The sequence below is a fragment of the Bos mutus genome, chromosome 5 (assembly GCF_027580195.1).
Source record: "Bos mutus isolate GX-2022 chromosome 5, NWIPB_WYAK_1.1, whole genome shotgun sequence".
NCBI classification, from domain to species: domain Eukaryota; kingdom Metazoa; phylum Chordata; class Mammalia; order Artiodactyla; family Bovidae; genus Bos; species Bos mutus.
In genome coordinates this window covers 80184210-80207775 of record NC_091621.1, presented here as the reverse complement: position 1 = coordinate 80207775, position 23566 = coordinate 80184210, and the positions used below count along the sequence as shown (strand labels likewise).

The 23566-nt window shown below is 39.9% G+C and overlaps 1 protein-coding gene across 1 annotated transcript in view; it reads right to left on the bottom strand.

Moving 5' to 3' along the window:
- Nucleotides 1-8396, bottom strand: part of PTPRO (protein tyrosine phosphatase receptor type O) — a 259244-nt gene extending 250848 nt beyond the window's left edge. The window contains exon 1 of the mRNA XM_070370040.1: nucleotides 8016-8396. Within this exon, the coding sequence (XP_070226141.1) occupies nucleotides 8016-8090 (75 nt within the window). The 5' untranslated portion in view covers nucleotides 8091-8396. The remainder of the gene's footprint in view (nucleotides 1-8015) is intronic.
- Between the last annotated feature and the right edge of the window lie 15170 nt (nucleotides 8397-23566).

Below are 23566 nucleotides of genomic sequence, written 5' to 3'. Positions count from 1 at the left end.
ATTTTTATTGTTAGAAAAATGAACTGCGCAGTATTCCTATTTAGGAAGAGTGAGATACCAAACAAATGAAGAGTATTCAAGAAGAAACACATTTACATATAGATAGAAGGTTGGCAATATACTGTTTTCATCAAACTTTTTTTTTTTATTCCTTAATTTTCCCTATATTAACTTTCTTACAGAAATTACCATGAGTATTTATAATTTGCAACACAGCCCTTGAACTCAGAGTCCTAGTTTCAATTCTGATTCTCTGTTTCTGAAAGATTTTTTCAAGCATATATCATTTCTCTCTCTTTCATCTCAATTTCTTGACAAAAAGGAGAGGAAAACTGCTCTATAGAGAAACCTCTACAACCTTGTTTCAAATATCCTCTTGTTTGTTTGGTGATTTTAGTATATTTAGAAGTAAGAGGAATTGATCTAGAATGCCTAGGTAAAACAGACACATTTTACTGGAGAATTAGACTCTGAATGAATCAGTTGAGAATGATTTTCTGACACAGAGATAAGATATGGTTATACTCATAGAAATAAATTGGAAGGCACCATCTTCAGAGGAAAAAGAAAACTAGAAATCAGCACTCTGAAGACTAAGAACAAGCTTAGGAAAGGACAAGCTCATCAATTAGGAGTAATTAGTGATGACAGATTACATAAGAGGTGTTCAAGAAGGTTGCTTATATACCCTCTGAATCATTGATAGAAACAATATGGAACCTGCTGGAAACAATAGCACCAGAAGAGGAGAGGACAAGAGACTTTGTGTTCTGTCTCTAGCTTTGTCCCACCCCATTTACACTCGTGTTCATTCCACTGGTGCCATGTTAGCCCTGTTTTAGCCTCTCAAATCAATGACACAAGTGCACAAGGAGGTCTCCCACATACTTATTTAAGGAGAAGGAGCTGACACCAGTGTGGCTCTAAGAGCACCACAGAAGAGTTCTTTAAGGCTTTGCATTGGTTTATGCCCCAGGATTGAACACTACCACAGATATGATTAAGACCAGGCTGTAGAAAAGGCCTCATCTCCTAAAAGCAAAGTTATGGCAAAAAATCAGAGGGATTTCTATTAGAAGAATGCAGAAATCTTTGTCAATTCCAGTTGGTACTGGTCACAGAAGAAGGGTGATATGGAAGAGAAAGCAAAAATATCACCTGTGTATCTGCATATTGGCTGAAGCTGTAGGTCATATATATAGGTAAGGAAAGTTATTCCTCCTAGTATTTTAACTCAAACTTGTACAAAATATATCATATTTTAAACATATTATTTCTTTTTGGCTGCATTGGGTTTTTGTTGCTGATGCAGACTTTCTCAAGTTGAGGTGAGCATGGGCTTCAGTAGTTGTGGCACATGGGCTTAACTGCCTCCCAACAGGTGGAATTCTCACAGACCAGGGATTGAACCCATGTCACCTGCATTGGCAGGTGGATTCCCAACCACCAGACCACCAGGGAAGTCCTCAACACAAACTTTTAACTGATGACCGTTAATAGCAGTTGAGGTAACAGTGATGAATAAAGGAGCAATCCAAAGTATTATTTTGGAGGGAAATACCATATGGGTATTTCCTTTGCCAACAAACGTCCATCTAATCAAAGTTATGGTTTTTCCAGTAGCCGTGTATGGATGTGAGAGTTGGAACATAAAGAAAGCTGAGCACCAAAGAATTGATGCTTTTGAATTGTGTTGGAGAAGACTTTTGAGAGTCCCTTGGACTGCAAGGAGATTGAACCAATCCATCCTAAAGGAAATCAGTCCTGAGTGTTCATTGGGAGGTCTGATGCTGAAGCTGAAACTCCAATACTTTGGCCACCTGATGTGAAGAACTGACTCATTGGAAAAGACACTGATGCTGGGAAAGACTGAAGGCAGGAGGAGAAGGGGATGACAGAGAGTCAGATGGTTGGATGGCATCAGCAACTCGATGGACATGAGTTTGAGTAGGCTCCGGGTGTTGGGGATGGACAGGGAAGCCTGTCCAGGTGTGTTGCAGTCCAGGGGGTCACAAAGAGTCCAACATGACTGAGCGACTGAACTGAACTGACCATGTAGGTGTTTTGATTTAAGACTTTTATAAGTTCTTAATATAAGGAATGGGTAATATTTTATTATTTTTGGTATAATGATTGCATTGTAATTATAATGATTTAACTCACACAATGCTAATTTCCTCATGTTTTCCTTAAAGATGAGTTCACAACTCAATATTACTGATACCACATCTCTGTCAAAAACTACTTATACAATGCCAAAAATTTAAATCCTGTTTATTAAACTTCTATCATATGCCTAACACTGCATACTAGGCACAATAGAAGACAAAAACTTACAATGAAAGTGGAAGTGAAAGTCGCTCAGTCGTATTCAACTCTTGCCTAGAATTCTCTAGGCAAGAATACTGGAGTGGGTAGCCTTTCTCTTCTCCATTAGATCTTCCCAACCCAGGGATAGAACCCAGGTCTCCTACATTGCAGGTGGATTCTTTGCCAGCTGAGCCACAAGGGAAGCCCAAAATTTACAATAGACTTGGCTTCATTTCAAAAACATTTACAATGTATTTGGAGTAACTGAATGAACACACTGCTTTTTTTCCAGTAAAGGTCATCACTGCACTATGCTATACTGCTGAAAATACAACACCACTGGAACTGTGTACCTGAAGGTATTATATTAGGAAGAAAATGAAAAACAAATATCTGTGGTCACAGCTGTGAGGCATTCTACTGTGCTAAGCTGCTACCAATCACAATGGCTTACACAGATGTACCAACTTTATCCAACACCAAGATCCTTTGGAAACACTAAAGACTCAAGTCAAAATTATGTTTATGAAACAAAAGAATCAATGTACTTATAAATTTAAATACCTGTAAGTTGGATATTTAAATACTAGAACTAGCACTACATTTAAAAAAATAAAGTAAAACTCCCCTTGTTTTAAATTATTTATTCATACAGACACATATTTTCTTATGAGCCAAAATGAGAAACAGGTAAGCCTGAATTTTTTATACTTTCACAGAGCAACAATTTTTCACATAGCAAAGAACAGAAGCAAACAGATGTTCACGTTGGGAAGGATTATCACCCAATTCCCTGTAGAAGTCCAGCCCAGTGAACCTTCTCCAATTTACTAGGGATGTCACATGTAAAAGAGTTTTTCTAATAGGTTGGCAACAACATTTGCCAAGGAAGTCAATTGACAAAGAAATTAATGGCAGCAAACTTCACTGCAAGGAGAATAGTATAAGCTGCTTCAGAAAGATGAAAAGATTGTAGTTCAACTGCCAACCTTGTGTGATATAGAATGTGAATGTAAAACCTCAAAAAGGAAAGTGAAGATTTTTCTGTGTGTCTGTGCCTGTATGTGTGTGGGGTGGGAGGGAGAGCAGGGGAAGAGGGAGAGAAATGGAGGTGGTGAAGAGAATTAGGGAGAAAAAGAAAGATAAGGGACTTCCCTGGCAGTCCAGTGGTTAAGACTTTGTCTTCCAATGGAAGGAGTGAGGATTCCATCCCTGGTTGGGAAGCTGAGATCTCACATGCCTCATGGCAAAAAAGACCCCAGAACATAAAACAGAAGTAATATTGTAACAAATTCAGTAAAGACTTTAAAAATGGCCCACATCAAATGAGAGGGGCAGGGGAAAGGAAGTGGAGAAAGACAGATAAACCTTGGAAAGTGGGTATTTCTCCTGAATAAATACTATGATCAGCATGATAACACACATGCTTTATAGAATTCTACATAAAACTCTTTCAGAAAATGTAATTGAGGCCCTTTCAAATTTAATGTTCCTCGATTATATATCAAGTAAGAGCAGAGATGGAAGGAAATATAGAGAGGAGGTTAAGAAAGAAAGAAGGATTCATGCCAAGCCTATGACTTTAGGGAAACCTTCCAGTTGACCACTAATGGGAACTATTTCAGGGAAGGCAGAATTTTAATTCCTATAATGTCATATTCCACAATTTACATCTTCATTGAGAAAATACTGATGTTGAGTGAAGTGATATAGGAAATAATTTTCAAGGAGAGGTTTAGTAAAGATAGGCTAGGCGAGAGAAATTACATTGTTTGCCCTGAAATTATGGGAAGATGTACGAAGAGGGAGAATCACCAGATAAATATTAACACTACTCCATTTACATTTACACATAGGTAGAATGGCTTCCCTGGTAGCTCAGCTGGTAAAGAATCCCCCTGCAATGCAGGAGAGACCCTGGTTCAATTACTGGGTCGGGAAGATCCCTGGAGAAGGGATAGGCTACCCACTCCAGTATTCTTGGCCTTCCCCAGTGGTTCAGATGGTAAAGAAAATGCCTGCAATGCAGGAGACCTGGGTTCGATCCCTGTGTTGGGAAGATCCCCCTGGAGGAGAGCATGGCAACCCATTCCAATATTCTTGCCTGAAGAATCTCATGGACTGAGGAGCCTGGCAGGCTACAGTCCATGGGGTCACACAGCATGGGTAGAACACTTTGATATTTCTGTGTGTGTGTGTGCTCAGTCATGTCAGAGTCTTTGTGACCCCACAGATGGTAGCTCATCAGGCTCCTCTCTCTGTGGGATTTTTCCAGGCAAGAATACTGGAGTGGGTTACCATTTCCTTCTCCAGGGCGTCTTCCTGACCCAGGGATAGAACCAGCATCTCCTGCATCTATCGGCAGTGGATTCTGTACCACTGGGCCACCTGGGAAGCTCAAGTGAGTTTGGTAGGCTCCCAGTATATTTGATAACAGAGTTCTTCTTTTGTTTTCTATTTTTATATATACCCCCACTATTTATATGAAAGTAGAAATCCTCATAACCAACATTGTGCTTAGGAAACATCAATTATGCAGATATTAACCTCACAATATAAAGTGGGTGATTTAAACAATTGGACGTGCCTGATTAAATGTGTCCATCTCTAAACCATGAACAGAGAACAGTGCACAAAGGCTTCCTTAGCCAGGCATCTTGAGGCTACAGCAATGAAATTGGTTATAGTCAATCACATAGGGAAATGGGTTCATTCTGACTCAACACAGATAAACCTTTTTAGATTTCATCACTGAGATTCCACCAACAACTTGGCATTTAATAATGGAATGCTATGTACTCACTGCAGATGGTGAATGCAGCCATGAAATTAAAAGACACTTACTCCTTGGAAGGAAAGTTATGACCAACCTAGATAGCATATTCAAAAGCAGAGACATTACTTTGCCAACAAAGGTCCGTCTAGTCAAGGCTATGGTTTTTCCAGTAGTCATGCATGGATGTGAGAGTTGGACTGTGAAGAAAGCTGAGCACTGAAGAATTGATGCTTTTGAACTGTGGTGTTGGAGAAGACTCCTGAGAGTCCCTTGGACTGCAAGGAGATCCAACCAGTCCATTCTGAAGGAGATCAGCCCTGGGATTTCTTTGGAGGGAATGATGCTAAAGCTGAAACTCCAGTACTTTGGCCACCTCATGTGAAGAGTTGACTCATTGGAAAAGACTTTGATGCTGGGAGGTATTGGGGGCAGGAGGAGAAGGGGACGACAGAGGATGAGATGGCTGGATGGCATCACTGACTCAATGGATGTGAGTTTGAGCGAACTCTGGGAGTTGGTGATGGACAGGGAGGCCTGGAGTGCTGCAATTCATGGGGTCGCAAGGAGTCGGACACGACTGAGCGACTGAACTGAACTGATGTTTCCTTTTTTAAATTTTTTAAATTATTTTCTACTAAACATTTATTTTATGTTGGAATATGGCCAATGAACAATGTTGTAATAGTTTCCAGTAGACTGTTTGACTGGCACTTATTCAGGATCTTGAATGCAAAAGCATCTACAAATTGTGGAAAGATTATGCTGTGAACCAAATTTACTGTGAAATATAATATTTCCAAGATGTAAATGCATTATTCTATGTGCCTGGTTAACCACTTTCTTGTCAATTGTAACAAAATAAGTGAATGAAATAGCATATGCAAAATACCTAGAAGACTTACATAGTGGGTATATATATATATATATGTATATATACACAGACATATAGGGAAGGGAATGGCTACCCACTCCAGTATTCTTTCGTGGGAAATCCCAGGGACAGAGGAGCCTGGAGTCCATGGGGTTGCGATGAGTCAGATATGACTAAGTGACTAACACTTTCATATATATATATATCCTTTCTCTGTTATACTTTATATTCAGGAGACATAAAATGCTGCATTTACATGAAATATAAAGTAATGATTTTCTTTACAAGATCATTTGTCCCATGACAGTGTTTATTAAATGGCAAGCTTTATTAATGTACTTACTATCAGAAGTTACACTAAACTACAAATGTGCAGGAAAACATTCATTATGTGGAACTGGATGAACATCTATTACAGTCTCTTCCATCACTGACTGCAATTTCTAATTCCAATACCAAGTTTCTGATTAGAACTCCTGCCATAAATTTTTCCATTTTATTTACGGCACTCTTCCTCCACTCCCAAACTCATCATTTGATCATTTCTGAAATTCTTGCTCAGTATAAAGCATTCAAATAAAAACCTGAGATACTGCCAAAGGTTCAATTTGGATCAGATGTCATATGTGCAAGTCCTAGCTGTTACTTAGTAAAATGTGTGGTTATTCAATTTCTCACTTTGCATTCATGACAAGTGTTGCATAGACATAATAAACATGACAGAATATGACAAATAGAAATATTAATAGGAACTTCAAAGTTTGTGCATGTTCATAGAACGTACACATTTATGGTATCTACTTAGAGAGCAGCCTCTTAGGGTAAAAATATATGACCAAGCTTATTTTCTATCAGATTTTAAAAATTATTGATAGCTTCAGAAAATGTAAAAACATATTAAGTATAATTTGGAATCGTGTTTAGGCTCTCTATTGCTCGTTCTCCCAGAAACAATTTTTCCTTTTTTCCACGAAGGTAAATGAAAATATGGAATATTTAAAACTGGCTGTTCTCAATCCATTGGCTCTGTTCCACTATCTCTTTATCAGACATTCATAATTAATGGTGCGTATGAGCAAGAAGTGACTCTTTGATAAGAAAACGTTTGCATCCATTAATATTTCATCCATTTCTAAGATAGCGCTGTGGTGCTGAAAGGATAGCTCCTGGTCACCTGTCGACACTGGAGTTTGCTTTGCCAAAAAAAGACTAAATAACAGAACTGAAGTAGGCACCCGGAAGACACGAAGAAAAGACAATTACCTTCCTTATAACTTCATAACACTTCTCCAAAGACATCTAACTTAAATTTCTTAAAAGAATTTTACGTACAGTATAGTTATCAAACTAGGATTTCTTTTAAAGCAGTCCTTGTCTGGTTTATATTCCCCAAAGTAAAACACTGAGGAAGATATTCCAAAGAAGACACGACAAAGTTAATTATACAGATGTCTGACACTGAAATTTAGAGGTAGCATCCTCAGTAAATATAGTGAGGGAAAGTCTAGAGACTTCGTAAAGGTTGGAGAGGAGAACGTGGGGAGAGGAGTCCTGTCCAGGCTCATGCTTACACTCCTTAGTCAAAGACAATCACGCTCACTACCCACCCCGGCAGTCCATTTTCGGCCAGGGAGTTCAGCCCCCGGTGTATCATTCCAGCAGAAGGTAAATTAAGACAAAGACTCCACAACCCCGTTGGGGGAGGGTAGAAAGGTGAAGCTGCATTGGGGTGCAGTAGCGACCAGAAGGGAAAGTGACCTCATTTTGTCTGAGGAAGCACCACCGGAGAGCCGACCTTTGATGGAGATGCCGAAGGCGGTCAAAGAGCACAAAGGGTCAAAGCTGGAGGGAGCAAACTTCCTTATTCTTCCACCCCATCCCTTAAGCCCGTGGGGAACACGCAGAGGCAAGGACAACAAAGCGTGCGCTCCGGCGGCACAGCTGGAGCTGCCGGCAGCCGGGCCATCCCGCCCGCGGGGCGCGCGGCTCCCGGGCAGCAGAGCTAGGGAGCGCGAGCGCAGGCAGGACCGCGGGGGCTGGGGGAGGGGGGTCCCCTACCTTGAACAGCACAAAGAGCCAGAGCAGAGGCAGGAGGCGGCGGCCGCCGCGCGTCCTCGTGGGTAGGTGCCCCATCGCGGCGTGGACGGGGAGCCGGGAGTACAGTGGCGCCGCCTGGCACTGCCGGCGGCTCACAATGGCGAGCTGAGGCTGCAGTCTCAGACCCTGGGCGCCGAGGTTGCTCCGGGAGGGCGCATCCTGCCTTTCCAGTCCCCCTGTGCCTGCCCACCTTTCGCCTTCTGCACCCGGGATCCTCTAGGAACGCACCAGGCGCGGCTGTTCTTTAACAGTTAAGGACGGTGAGGGTGGGGATTGGAGTGGGCGAGGCTCTGGCGCGGCGTCCGCGTGGGGAGCGAGAGGCGGGGGCCCTGCGCGCCGCCCGCCGCGGTCCTCCAGCAGCCGAGATACTCACGCTCCGGGCTGCGGACTCGTAAAGTGACAGCAGCCGCGGGGCCCTCCCACCAGGGTCCGCCCGCCGCCTCGCAGCGCTGGACGGCCCCTCACTCCAGGCTCCGCCCCGACGCTTTCCACAGTCTCTGGGACGCAAGAGTTCTTCCCGGACTCCTCTTGAGCAACTCATGAACTGGAACCCGGGTCCCCTCTAGATCTACCTACATCTGCTACTAGTTGCAGTTAACCCTTGTTGGGGGAAGTGGTGGTTGTGAATGTAGTGATGGAGCTCAGTGTGTGTGTGTGTGTGTGTGTGTGCGCGCGCGCGCGCGCGCCCCTGCGCGCGCCCGTGTGTTTGACTCTTTGCGACCCCATGAACTGTAGCCCGCCAGGCTCTTCTGTCCATGGAATTTTCCAGGCTAGAATACTGGAGGGGGTTGCCACTTCCTACTTCAGTGTATCATCCGGACCCAGGGATTGAACCCCCATCTCTTGCATCTCCTGTATTGGCAAGCAGATTCTTGACCACTAGCGCCACCTGGGACGCAGAAGGCAATGGCACCCCACTCCAGTACTCTTGCCTGGAAAATCCCATGGACGGAGGAGCCTGGTAGGCTGCAGTCCATGGGGTCGCCAAGAGTCGGACACGACTGAGCGACTTCACTTTCACTTTTCACTTTGACGCGTTGGAGAAGGAAATGGCAACCCACTCCAGTGTTCTTGCCTGGAGAATCCCAGGGACGGGGGAGCCTGGTGGGCTGCCGTCTATGGGGTCGCAGAGAGTCGGACACAACTGAAGTGACTTAGCAGCAGCAGCAGCAGCAGCGCCACCTGGGAAGCCCACTCAAGAGGATAATCCTTCCAGTTTCTACTCTCTTCCTCCCATTTAAATACTCCCATTCTCCAGGCTACTGTATGGTACAGAGAGTTTCACTGATTACTCTGTGATTTCCTAAATGGGAAGGAAATCCGAAAAAGAGGAGATATATGTACAGGTATGGGCTTCCCAGGTGGCCTTAGTGAAAAAGTCCTGCAAATGCAGGAGACATAAGAGAGGTGGATTGGATCCCTGGATGAGGACGGTCCCCTAGACGAGGGCATGGCTACCCACTCCAGTATTCTTGCCTGGAGAATTCCATGGACAGAGGACCCTAGCGGGCTATTGTCCATAGGGTCACAATGAGTCGGACATGACTGAAGCTATTTAGCATGCGCTCACGTACAATGGCACCCCACTCCAGTACTCTTGCCTGGAAAATCCCATGGACGGAGGAGCCTGGTAGGCTGCAGTCCATGGGGTCGCCAAGAGTCGGACACGACTGAGCGATTTCACTTTCACTTTTCACTTTCATGCATTGGAGAAGGAAATGGCAACCCACTCCAGTGTTCTTGCCTGGAGAATCCCAGGGATGGTGGAGCCTGGTGGGCTGCCGTCTATGGGGTCGCACAGAGTTGGACACGACTGAAGTGACTTAGCAGCAGCAGCACGTACAAGTAGAGCTGATTCACTTTGTTGTCCAGCAGAAACTAACACAACATTGTAAAGCAACTATACATCCCTTGTGGGCTCAGCTGGTCAAGAATCCGCCTGCCATGTGGGAGACCTGGATTAGATCCCTGGGTTGGGAAGATCCCCTGGAGAAGGGAAAGGCTACCCACTCCAGTATTCTGGCCTAGAAAAGTCCATGGACTGTGTAGTCCATGGGGTCTCAAAGAGCTGGACAGGACTGAGAGACTTTCACTTTCACTTCATACCTCAATAAAAATTAATAAAATAAATAAACACTCTCATTCTCTCTATCCAACACTCACCCAGGAGGAACTAGCATATATATATATATATATATATATTTTTTTTTTTTTTTTTTTCCTGTTTGAAGTCAGAGGTTTTGTAAACTGCAAGGGCTGTCCTTTGAAACCTCAGTGGAATATAGGAGGAGGTTTGTTCACATTATATGACTCATATTTATAAACATATAAACATTTATATACTTTTTAAAATGTTTAATGATTACAGAAACTATTGAACTTTTCCAGAGTCATATGTCATTTTACATTCCCACTAGCAAAGTATGAGTAGGAGGAGGGGAAAGAGAGGGTGTGTAAGTTAAAAGTGGTGATGAAGTAGTTCTGTATCTTGACTGTGGTGGTGGTTACACAAATCTACCCAGATGATAAAATTGTACAGAAACACACACAAATGAGTGCAGACTCATTGAAATTCGAATAAGGTCTGTGAATGCTCCCACTGTCAGTTGTCTGATTTTAATACCCAAATACTATAGTTATATAAGATGTTACTCTTGAAGGAAACTGGGTGGAGGTACGTGGAACCTTTCTGTACTTTTTTTTTTTTTTGAGCTATAATTGACATATGACATTGTATTAGTTTCAGAGGTACAATATAATGACTCCATATTTGTTTGCATAGATGGCTGGTATGTATCTGAGCATCTTAGAAAGGTTTAAATTGAATATACTTACATGAGTATATATGTGTACTGATTTCTTATTTGCATAAATATAGAATAATGGTCTGAATTTATGCCTTTGGTGTCTTCCTTTAGAAACTACTTTCCTTCTCACCTTCTTCTCTTCACATACTCAATTTAGTGCCCTCATGTCCACACTTGATTGGCCTGGACCTTCTCTTTCTCTTGAGAAAATATTAGTTGTTTCTCCATCCCTCTAAGTCAGAGTCATGGGCTATCTGAAAATGTTATTCTTGGGACTAGACTTGTAGGGTTCTGGTTCGGTATATTCTCTTTATATTCAGAAGCTCCTAAAAGCAGAATTCTATTCCCACTCACTCCCAAAAGTGACAGTAAAATGATCTCATGTCTGGAACCAAAAAGATGTTTAGGCCAATACCACACTCATAAGTTTCCAACAATTTCTACTTTAAATAAAGTTAGATTTTAAAGTTTGTGTGCCCATGTTTTGATTATAAATATATATAAAGATACATATGTGTGTGCATATGTTCATGTATGCATGTGTAGATGGGCTTCCCTGGTGGCTCAGTGGTAAAGAATCTGCCTGCAATGCAGGAGCGGTAGGAGACACAGGTTCAGTCCCTGGGTAGGGAAGATCCCCTGGAGGTGCGCATGGCAACCCACTTCAGTATGTTTGCATGGAAAATCCCATGGACATAGGAGCCTGATGGGCTACAGTCCATGGGGTCACAAAGAGTCAGACACGACTGAGTGACTGAGCACCCACCCATGGGTGTGTAGATACTGCATGGATATAGGCTTAACAGATGTGTGTGCTGCTGCTGCTAAGTCGCTTCAGTCGTGTCCAACTCTGTGCGACCCCATAGATGGCAGCCCACTAGGCTTTCCCGTTCCTGGGATTCTCCAGGCAAGAACACTGGAGTGGGTTGCCATTTCCTTCTCCAACGCATGAAAGTGAAAAGTGAAAGTGAAGTCGCTCAGTCGTGTCCGACTCTAGCGACCCCATGGACTGCAGCCCACCAGGCTCCTCCGTCCATGGGATTTTCCAGGCAAAAGTACTGGAGTGGGGTGCCATTGGGTGTTAGAAATACAGTCTACTAATCATACATTCATCATATAAATGCAAAAAGAACTTTCACAATAATGTGCATTTTTACAATAATCATCTTTTCTATGTTGTTTTTCTGTTTTTCTCTTTATCACTTACATCACAATTTGCTTAGCCCTTTATGCCCTTGTACACTTGCACACATGGACCACTTTGAGAGAACAATAGCAGTAAACAGTAAGCAGTAAAGCATTCCCCAGCGAAGAATTAGTTGTTAACATTTTTAATATTCCATTCTGATACTGTGATTAGGTGGCCTGAATATTATTACTTCATAATCAGAGAAAATGTTCTCTTCAGAGAAGGTATTTCACTTAGCCGTTGCTGGATAAAATACTTTCATTTGTTTTTACTGCACTTAAAAAAATAGCAGGCTTGAGAATCTTTCTGGGAGCGACACCCAAGAAGAATGCAAATGCTGCATCATCACCTGTGTGGGGTTTTCAATCCATAGAGCCTGCTGTGTGCGTTTTGAACTATTGATTGGTTTTTCCAGTGCAGTACTTCCAAAGGATGGTGAATCTTATTTTGCTATTTTCAGGACTCCAAATCCACAACAATGGCCATGGGCAACATAAGGTGCCTATAGTAATGTATGCTTCAAAATGTTTGTTGTGATTACATGATCACAATGACACTGCTTGATAAAGAAGGCTGAGATCGTTAGCACCAACTGTTTCCTCCGTAATGCTGCATTTCTGGGAGAAATAATAAATGCAGATAAAACAGAATCTCTTGCATTCCCTAAGACAGGCATTTAAAAATGAATTCTCACAAAATGAAATAAAGCTCTTTACTTCCTTAGGAAATAATAAGGTGGTTAATGAGCAAGAAACTGGAAGACTGTTTTTTTTTTTTTTTTAATCTGCAAGAGACTTTGTTTTGGTTAGGAAAAGTAATCTTTTCCTAAATAGGTAAAAAAAAAAAAAAAAAGATACCCAGGACTAAGTGTTCACATCTATCTCTTCTGTAGAAAGAGAAGCAATAGCAGCCACAGAGAAGGAGCTGTAATCCCTATGAGAGGTTTAATGAGGAGTCAAATGGAACTCTTACTGTGCCCTTGCCAATGAAGTTCAATTCTGTCCTCCAGGGACCAACTCTAATGTAGTTCAGTGTGTTTAGTCCTGGCTTCCACCGCTGAAATCGCCTACCAGGCTGTCAGCAGTTTCAGTGTGATAGGGTTGTATTTATGGGAGTTGCTCAATGAAAAATAGTTTACTGTTTAAGGAATGCAGAAAAAACTCCAGTCACTGATCTCTAAAATATAATCCATCTAAGAAGTGCACTAAGAGCCATGCATTTTGTCATCTGTATCTCACATATTATAGTTGTTATAACATAGGCACTGTAGATTATATGTAATATGTTCTCAAGATCAGATGACCAGGAAGCATTTTGATTTTCAATTTATTTGAGCATTTGTTTTCATTTTACTCTTGATGAACACTGGTTTCTCGCCTGAAAGATGTGTTGACAATTCACAAATTCTGTCTCTCAAAATGGGAGTGATTGGCAGCCCTCAGGTGAACAGCAAGTTTCAACTGCCAAGATTTATTATTCTTGCCACACTTGAAAAACAGTGAAATTCACTACAGAAGGCCATTTTTGCTTTTGCATGTAGTCTGTTTTCCCATTACCTCTTTTTTCTTCCTAAATAATTCCTATTAAGCCATATATATATATATATATATTAATTTGACTGTAACATGGTTTTAAGAAAAATCAAGTAAGAATATTGTACTACAAGGTAAAAGCTTCATGACACAAAATTATCCACTCAAAGGAATAAGAAAACAGGAAACATGAGCAAATATTTAGCACTGGACACAGACTACAGGCTGTAGATGAGTGATCCTAAATCAGGAAGGCAGATGGTCATTGTAAGATACTATTCCCTCTTACAGTTATTTTCTAAAATTGCTGTGTGCTGTTGACATTTTCTTTAACAGAACAAAAATTAAAAGAAATAGAATACATTAAAAAGCCTTAAGTCATGCAGCTTTGTTTTATATTTTGTTTATATGCATTAGCTAATGAACTTTAATTATATTTTTTTTCTGAGCACCCAGACATTGATATCATATAAGCATCTAATTTTTCTTCATAAATAGGCTTCTTGACCAATTATAATTTAAAGCATTAACACCTGCATGGGAGGATCCACTTTAGCTTAGTAAAGTGAAGTGAAGTGAAGTCGCTCAGTCGTGTCTGACTCTTTGCGACTCCATGGACTGTAGCCTACCAGGCTTCTCCATCCATGGGATTCTCCAGGCAAGAGTACTGGAGTGGGTTGCCATTCCTTCTCCAGGGGATCTTCCAGACCCAGGGATCGAACCCAGGTCTCCTGCATTGGAGGCAGACGCTTTAACCTCTGAGCCACCAGGGAAGCCCCTTAGCTTAGCAAAAGGCATGACTAAAACTTGAATATAATTTATAAATAAAGGCATATTTACAATTTATAATATATTTTATTATATTCTGTTGCAAAGTGGATGTGGTATCTGTAGATCCTTCCTTCTCTTCCCTTACTTCCCTCAAATTAAAGGTGGCATGCAGCGTTCACTGCCTACTATGTGACACACATAATGTCTATATTTGTGTTACTAAAAATGGTTGCCAACACATAATTATGGAAAATTTGGTCATAGTGATTTCGTAGAAACTATGAAAACATTAATCACATACTTTGATAATGCACTGTTTTAGCTGCGAAGGACTTTACCAAGAGGCACAATAATATTACATGGACAATTTTACTCCAGGCCAATTACACCAAATCAATTTTTTATGCTAAAAATGACAAAGTTAATAATATTCTCAAATCTTTGAGAAGATGACTATAGTCTAAAGAGGAATGGAGAATGCCACCAATAGATTGGTGTCTCAGCAGAAGGATCTAGAAGAAAAATTTTGAGGCAGCCACAAATGTTCTGGGGAAAATTCCAGTGCCCAGGGGAATAACATTTTCCTCATGAAGGGACATAAAGAAAAGACATAATGGTGAAGCTGTGCATTTCTAGATATGTCTGCATAGTATGACTATCTGTAAAAGGAACAGTGTGGGAGAAAGAGCTGAATGAAAGATTTCATCTCATTTGGTAATTCAATACTGCAGAGACTGTTACAAAGGTAAGCATTGAACATATGGGTAGAGGATGATTTGAATGCAATCCAGGAAGGGATCAGTTTATGTCAAGCCTATGCCAGTCTCTGTCAATTCACTGTTTCACATTTCAGCTGTCATTTCCAACCTTTTCTATTCAGTTTAAACCACCAACACTCAGACCTGCAGACTCTTACAGTACTTTGATTTACCTTCTACCTTACAGAGAAAATAGGCTTCCCTGGCAGCTCAGATGGTAAAGAATCTGCTTGTAATGCAGATTACAAGAGACCAGGGTTTGATCCCTGGGTTGGGAAGATACCCTGGAGAAAGGAACAGCAACCCACTTCAGTATTCTTGCCTGGAGAATTCCATGGACAGAGGAGCCTGTGGGTTACAGTTCATGGGGTCGCAAAGAGTCAGACACAAGTGGGCCACTAACACTTTACAGAGGAAACATCGGCCATTAAGTGACAACTTTTTTTGTCTTCCCTGACAGCAAAAATAATCCCACGCATATCTGTTTCTATCTTTCTTATTAAAAACAAGGAGCTCTCTCTTAATAACCACCTAAAGCTAATTCCACCACCTATTTTCTAGAACCCATTCCTTCCAGCCTTCCCTGCCCTCTTATTCTAAACACCTCCCTTTTAATATATTCCATCTCTTGGCTTTTTAAAAAAAGATTTGTTTTGATGTGGAAGATTTTTAAAGTTTTTATTGAATTTGTTACAATATCACTTCTGCTTTATGTTTTGATTTTTTTTGACTGCGAGGCATGTGAGATGTTAGCTCCACAACCAGGGACTGAAGCCGCACCCCCGGCATTGGAGGGCAAAGTTTTAATTGCTGGACTACCAAGGAAGTCCCTCCTTTAGCTTTTTAAGCCATGTTCATATCTTTAAGATTAAAGGAAAGAAAACCTTCACCAAATCATTCATGCTCTTAGTTGCCACATTTTCTTTCTCCTGATGTTTCACCACTGCCCTTTACAGTAATATTTTTCTGAAGTGTTGTGTGTATTCTGTCTACATTTTTTCCTCATCTATTTACCCTTCAAACCACTCTGATATGACTTCTACTCTCATTATCTCTCTAACACCACTCTCACTTTGTAGCATTCACTATGTTGACTTGTCCCTCCTTTCTGAAACACTCTCATCTCTGAATTTTCATCATTCTGCACATTTCTGGCTTTTTTGTATATCTCTGGATGTTCTTCTAAAATCTCCCTTGCTGGATTATTCTCCCTTTCCTGTCCATTTAATGTTGCAGTGTTAAAAGATTAATCTTAATTTCTACTACTTTCCTCTGTATCTATGCCCTAGCATTCTAATCTATGACTATGTTTCAATTCCCACCTAGGCAGACTACCCAAAGAGTTATATCAGCAGGCTTTATACAACACTCTTTTGACCCATGCCAACCCTGCATGCTTAGAAGTCCTTTTGAATGTTTAAAACACTTTAAGCATTAAAAAGTCTATAAATAACAAATGCTGGAGAGGGCGTAGAGAAAAGGGAACCCTCCTACACTGTTGGTGCAAATGTAAATTCCACAGCCATTATGGAAAACAATATGAAGATTCCTTTTCCTTAAAAAACTAAAAATAGAATTACCATATGATACAGCAATCCCACTCCTGGGTTTAGATCCAGAAAAGGTGAAAACTAAAAAGATACATGTACTCCAGTATTCATAACAACACCGTTAACAATAAGCAAGATATGGAAGCAACTTAAATGTCCATAGACAGATGAATGGTGTACCTATATCACATCTTTATATGCACACACACGCCTGCACACAATAGAAACTGCTCAGCCATAAAAAAGAATAAAATAATGACATTTGTAGCAACATGGACGGACCTAAAGATTATCATACTAACTGAAGTAAGTCAGAAAGAGAAAGATAAATACTATATGATGTAAAGTATATGTGGGATCTAAAATATGTCACAAATAAACAGGCTCACAGACATAGACAACAAACTTATGTTAACCAAAGGGGAAAAAGAGTGGGGAGGGGGATAAAGTAAGAGTTTGAGTTTAGCAGGTACAAACTACTGTGTATAAAATAGATAAACAACAAAGTCCTACTGTACATTACCGGGAACTATATTCAGTGTATTGCAATAAAACATACTGAAAGTAATATAATAAAGAATATGTGTGTGTGTGTGTGCGCGCACACATATGCGTGTGCACACATGCAAAATCACTTCAGTTTTGTCTGACTCTTTGTGACCCTATGGACCACAGCCTGCCAGATTTCCCTGTCCATGGGGTTCTCCAGGCAAGAATACTAGAGTGGTTGCCATGCTGTCCTCCAGGGGATCTTCCCAACCCAGGGATCGAACCTGCATCTCCTGTGCCTCCTGCATTGTAGGCAGACTCTTTACCAAATATGGGCTTCCCAGGTGGTGCTAGCTATAAATATATGTAGCTAAAATCACTTTGCTATACACCATAAAGTAATACAACATTGTAAACCAACTATACTTCAATTAAAAAATAAAAACACCTCAAATTTTAAAAGTCTGAAACTGAGCTCCTAATAATTTCCCCAGAATTATCTTATTTCCATAAATAAACACGACTCAGTGACTGAACTGACTGACTGACTGTGGCTCCTAAGTCCTTCTGTCTCTTACCTTCATTTCAAGTCTCTTGTCACACCTCCATCTCCTTTGCTCTCTAAACTTCTAAATTTCATACATACTATGCCTCCTCCTGACAGAGTCATGTGTCTGGTCTCTGTTTCTAGAATGCTCCTCTCTTCTCTTGAATCTGATGTCTGCTCAAACTTCACTTCCTGAGCCTTATCTCACAGTTTCAGGTTTCAGAGCCCATTAATACTTTTATTATTGATATTTTTCTTTTTTTAATCACCATTTACCTAATTGAATGTTTCCTTCATTAGACAGTAAACTCTGCAAGCATAGAAATTACGTCAAGTATTTGTTTGCTACTATCTCCAGAGGATTTGTCAATTTCAGGAAAAAGTAAGTACCCAGAAACTATTGGTGTAATGAATAAAGCAGTATAATTACCAATTAAAATTATACTATCAAAAATTGAAATATGAAATATTTATGTTAATGTTTTGGTCTGATTGTTCAAGATGCAAATCTCTACTCCAGGTTCACCTAGGCTTTTTTTATAAAACAGCAGATAAGTGTCAGCAAAGTAATAGTAATAGTATGACCTATCCTGGGAAACTTTGCACAGCAGCTAAGACTAGTGAGTGATGAAGAAGAGGAAAGCAGAAGCGCGAATTATGTTTATTAGGATGATGCACTGTGCTGTGCCTAGTCCCTCAGTCATGTCTGACTCTTTGTGACCTTGTGGACCACAGCCTGCCAGCCTCCTCTGTCCATGGGGATTCTCCAGGCAAGAATACTGGAGTGTGTTGCCATGCCCTGCTCCAGGGGATCTTCCAAATTAGGATGATAATTTTACTCAAAATTTAGGCAATCCATCAACTTTTTAATGGATAAAGAAACCGTGATCTACACAACGACAGAATACTACTCAAGAATAAAAATAAACTACATGCCACAAATGAATGAATCTCAGATACATTATGCTAAGTGAAGAGAAGTCAGACTCAAAAATTCACCTACTGTATGATGCCACTTTTTGGAAATGGCACAACTATAGGGAAAAAAGAAAAAAACAGATCAATGTTTGCCAAAGGCCAGAGGAGATGAGAGAGTGACTAAAAAGGGACACAAGGGGACTTTTAGGGTAATGGAAATGTTCTAAGTCTTGATTTTGTTGGCAGTCACATAACATGGACTTGTCAAAACTCATCAAACTTTACCTTAATAAGAATAAATTTTACTATATTTTTTAATTAAAAAAAGCAAAAAAACCAAATCCATGCAAAAATTAAATATGGTCAAAAGCATTCTGTCCCATGACAAAATAGTTTTTAAAGTGAAAATATTATTTTGTGTTCTTATATGGGAGTATCAGCATTTCTAAGAGCATTTCAAAATGTTTAAAGATAACAGTGTTTTAGTTACAGTGTGATTGACTCTCCCCAAATATCTCAGGTTCTTAAGATTAAGTTTTTGAAATTACTTAGCTCTCTTCCATTTTTTCTCCTTTTAACTGAGAGATTTACATGGATTATTCATTAAGTCACTCAGCATACATGTATTTTTCATCTTGTGCCATATTGGGCTCAACTAAGACAGTCAACAACAGCTCAGGGAGCTTTCAACCTGGTGGAAAAATAGAATACTAAAAGAACTATCAAAAAGAGAAAATACAGTAAGTAAAAGCAAAAGTAGAGACAAATGCTTAAAGCATTCAAGAAGGGGAGAGACTGTTTACATATATGAAGATCCTGGAATCTGGAAAACCCAGGTTATGCCTTGAAACATGAGTAATTAGGGGAGTTGGGGAGACAAATTGCCATACGGAAAATCCTTTGCTCACCACATATCTGCCTCTTCTTCCTGGGAGCACACAGCTTGATTGCACTTCCCAGTTTCTCTTTAAGTGTTGAGATAAGTCATGGAATGTGGCAGAGGCTATGTGCACCTCCAAGCCTGGCCCATAAAAATCTCCAGGCACAATCTTCACTTTCATCCTGAAGAGAGAAGCCTATCCTAAGATGAAAGGACCCTTGATCCCTGGCCTTTGCAAGAAAAGAGAACACCAGCCAACCCACTCTGGACCATGATCTGAAAGGTGAAAAGATATATTTAGACCAGGAGACCATCAAAGGCCAAGTTAAGGGAACTCGGACTATTGAAATATTTTTTGCAGTTACATGATCAGAACTGGATCCTGTAGAAAAAAATGGTCTGAGTATACTTTTTTTTGTAAGATGGATTGATTGGGAAAAAAGAGAGTATCAAGGGATTCCAAATTTTAGTAAAAGTTGAACTAAATCGTTTATAAAATCTGTATTGTGAAAGTGACTGCAGAAGTAAAAGATTTGTGAAGGTAAGAACATGTTCAAACCTCTGTGAATCCTTAACTTGCTACTCACAAGAGCCATGCCACAGACAACACCCTGGCCCTGCACATATGGTTTAGCCAAGAGAAACGCTTTCCGCCTGAGACCTGTAGAACCTGCTTGCTCTGTCAAGGTTTCAAGCTGTCTTAGACCTACTCATCTTCACAGTGTCACTCAGTTTGTTTGCTTGGTTTTCCTTTCTTGGTGCTTCACTTCTACGGACTTAGTGTGTGTCTCCCTGAACTCCATTTTTCGCAATTTAAATGATCTGAGTCCCTTCAAAATTGTTTCTGGTCATTCTTATTAGGTTCCATTGATCATTGAGCCTATTCTTACTTTCTGGCACTGTATGAAGAATTTAAAAATCTGTCCTTTTGATAAAACAAATTAAATTAACAGAGGTCTTAAATTATAATTTATTAAATTGCTTGACAAATGTTTATTGTGCACTTACTATGTGGCAGGCTCTGTTTTAATTCTCAGAATAGGAACAAAACCAAGAATGGCCCTGGAGGCAGTGATCTCTCTGATGTGTTCAAGCGCTCTGTTTGAGGAACAACCTAAAGGCCAGTGTGTTTGGAATGGAATGTTTATAGAGGACATTGGTGGTAGATGAGGGTGAGAGGTATTGACAGAAGATTGCATGGGACCTCAAAGATCGTTATAAAGACTTTGACTTTAACCAGAGAGATAGGAAACCAGTTCAGAGTCTTGTGTAGAGGAGTGATGTTGTCTACCTTAGGTGCACTCCTAGCCTCTGTGTTGAGAATATCCTCTTGGAAGCAGGTTAGAAGACCTGTTAGAAGGCTATTAGATATGCAGATAAGAAATAATGTGCAGTGCAGATGCTGAGAAAGTTTGAGTCAGGAATGAAGAATATTTGCTCAGGAATCAGATATGGATTAGTGAGAATAAGTAAAAAGAGGAACTTGAGATGACACCCAGGTTTTTAGTTTAGATGGGATGGACATGCCATTATTTGGTTAAAGGAAGAATCAGCTAGTATAGGTGTTGAGGCTAGATTAGGAGTTCAGTTTTAGACATGTTAATTTTTAATACTTATTAGACATCTCATTAGACAGGTGGATAGGATGTAGACAAATCATTCTGGAAATGAGGGGTTCAATCTGGACTGGAGTAATACATTTAAATAACTTCAGTGTAGAAATGGTATTTAAAACTTTGAAACTGAGATCACCAAGGGAGAGTGTAGATAGAGAAAAGAAGAAATAAAAGGGTTGAGAATTAGCTTTATTTCAACCTCGGGCCTTGCAAAATGTATCAGTAAACTCCCTAGAAACAAATGAAGAGAAAAACCTCCTCTCCCTTCATCATGGTGAAGATAAATTGTCCACCTATATGTATGATAGTTGTATGATAGCTATTTGACAGTATGAGCAATTTATAAAATAAGTATCATAATCTATCTTAATAGAGCAATCTGAATATGTAGTGTCTATATGTCTATACACTTTACTAAACATTTTGTTGGTAGTGTTTTCAGTCTTTTTTGGCTTAATATGTGTTTTTCCATTAGCTGGACCCTTGATTAGACAAAAGCTCTCATTTGTTTATTCTCTTTTTCAAATGCTATTTGTTAAGTGCTTGCTATGTGTTCAATATTTTTGTGGCTAGGTCTTGTGATTATAAACATTGATATTTTTACTATCTTTCTATTCCTTATTCTTTGAAAAACTCTGAGTTGGAATTTTTAGCAGAAACCAAGTGTGAATATTGCTATTTTTAGATTGTTGAAAATAGATATGCAAAAATCAAATATGAATGCATCCACTCTGTTTTTATAACTACAGCAACATCAGCAAAATTTCATGTTGAGAAACTTTGTTATAAAAATGATTTTTTTAAGTCCCACAACTGATACATCCAAAGATCTTATAAAGTCAAATGAGCTCAATTACTTCAAGCTTAAAAAGCCAATTAAATATTGGAGTCCTGGGGTTCTTTGGCAATGACCTTGAAGAGCTGAAGGATGTTCTGGGAATCTCCCTGCTTTATTTCTGAAGCTACTAATTCTTGCAGGTCCCCACTGATCCATGTCAACTACTGTTGGGCTTTTGATCTTAAACGACATACACTGGCCTATCTTTGATATCATGAATTTTTATTGTTTTCGTTTGCTTAAATAAAAACCTCAGTGTTCCTTAATAGTTATTTTTTTAGATTATAACTGCAAGCTGAGGTAAATAGTTTTTTAAAAAGCTGCAGAAGTTTTATTTCCAATTTCCAGATTTCCTGAGTCTCACAAATTAAGTGAGCATATTGACAATGATTTAGTGAAATGTGATTTATTTACATGGGTAACATATGTCCCTTCTGAATCTTCCTTATAACTTTTGAACTTTAAAATGGTAGAAAAATTAAATCACCATGTCACATAATATCAGTTATAGCAGCAACCAAACAACCTGCATTTCTATCTCTTGAAAACAAAATATCCCAAACCATTCATGGTTCTTCATAAAGCGTGAAATTACCTCCTGTTACTGAGTCACAGAATAGAACTGGAGCATAAAATAAAGATAAAGATCCATACCAACCTGAAGAAAACTTGTCTACTTACAGATGTGCAAAGAAAAGCACAAGCATATGCCAGGGTCTGAGAAAGCCCCAAAGCTACAAAGAAATAGTTAGAAGCCTCATGCTTCTGGGCAATGGAATTTAGAAATTATTAATGCGGGAAGTTTCGTCTACAAAAAATGCAAATCATTCCAGAAGCAAAAAGTTTTAAATGTCATTACTTGCACTCAATGAGAAAAACATATTTAGGAATACCAAGATCAATAACTAAATGTCACACTTTCCATGAATTGTTCATGAAACCCAGTGAAGTGTGGAAGATAATGAATGCCCTGAAATTTGCCGGTCTGAATTTTGGTGTTACAGAGATTTAAAAATAAATGAGTAATGCATGTAGCTTTAAAGGTTAGCAAATACAAGATAAAACCAAGGAAAGTTGTTGAAAATAATGAGATGCTCTTACATAGACTGAAATGTAAAGCTCTCCCAGATATTATTAAGAAGAAATAATTTGTGAGTGAGTGAGTGAAAATCACTCAGTCGTGTCTGACTCTGCGACCCCATGGACTATACAAGTCCATGGAATTCTCCAGCCCAGGATATTGGAGTGAGTAGCAGTTTCCTTCTCCAGGGGATCTTCCCAACCCAGGGATCGAACCCAGGTCTCCTGCACTGCAGGTGGATTATTTACCAGCTGAGCCACCAGGAAAGCCCAAGACGAAATAATTTGTAGAAAAATATATATTATGTAATTCCACTTGTACAAAAATATACATGTGTATAAGTAGACAGGAAAAACTGCCAGGAGAGCTGATTTCTGAAGAAGGTAGAGTGGATGCAAAGCTTTTACATTTTATTCAACATATTTTCACAATGCTGAAAAATTTTACATTAAAAATACATATGATGGGCCCATTGGCTTTATAAAAACATTTTACACCAAATAGATATACACAGAAAAACCAATTATAAGAAAGAT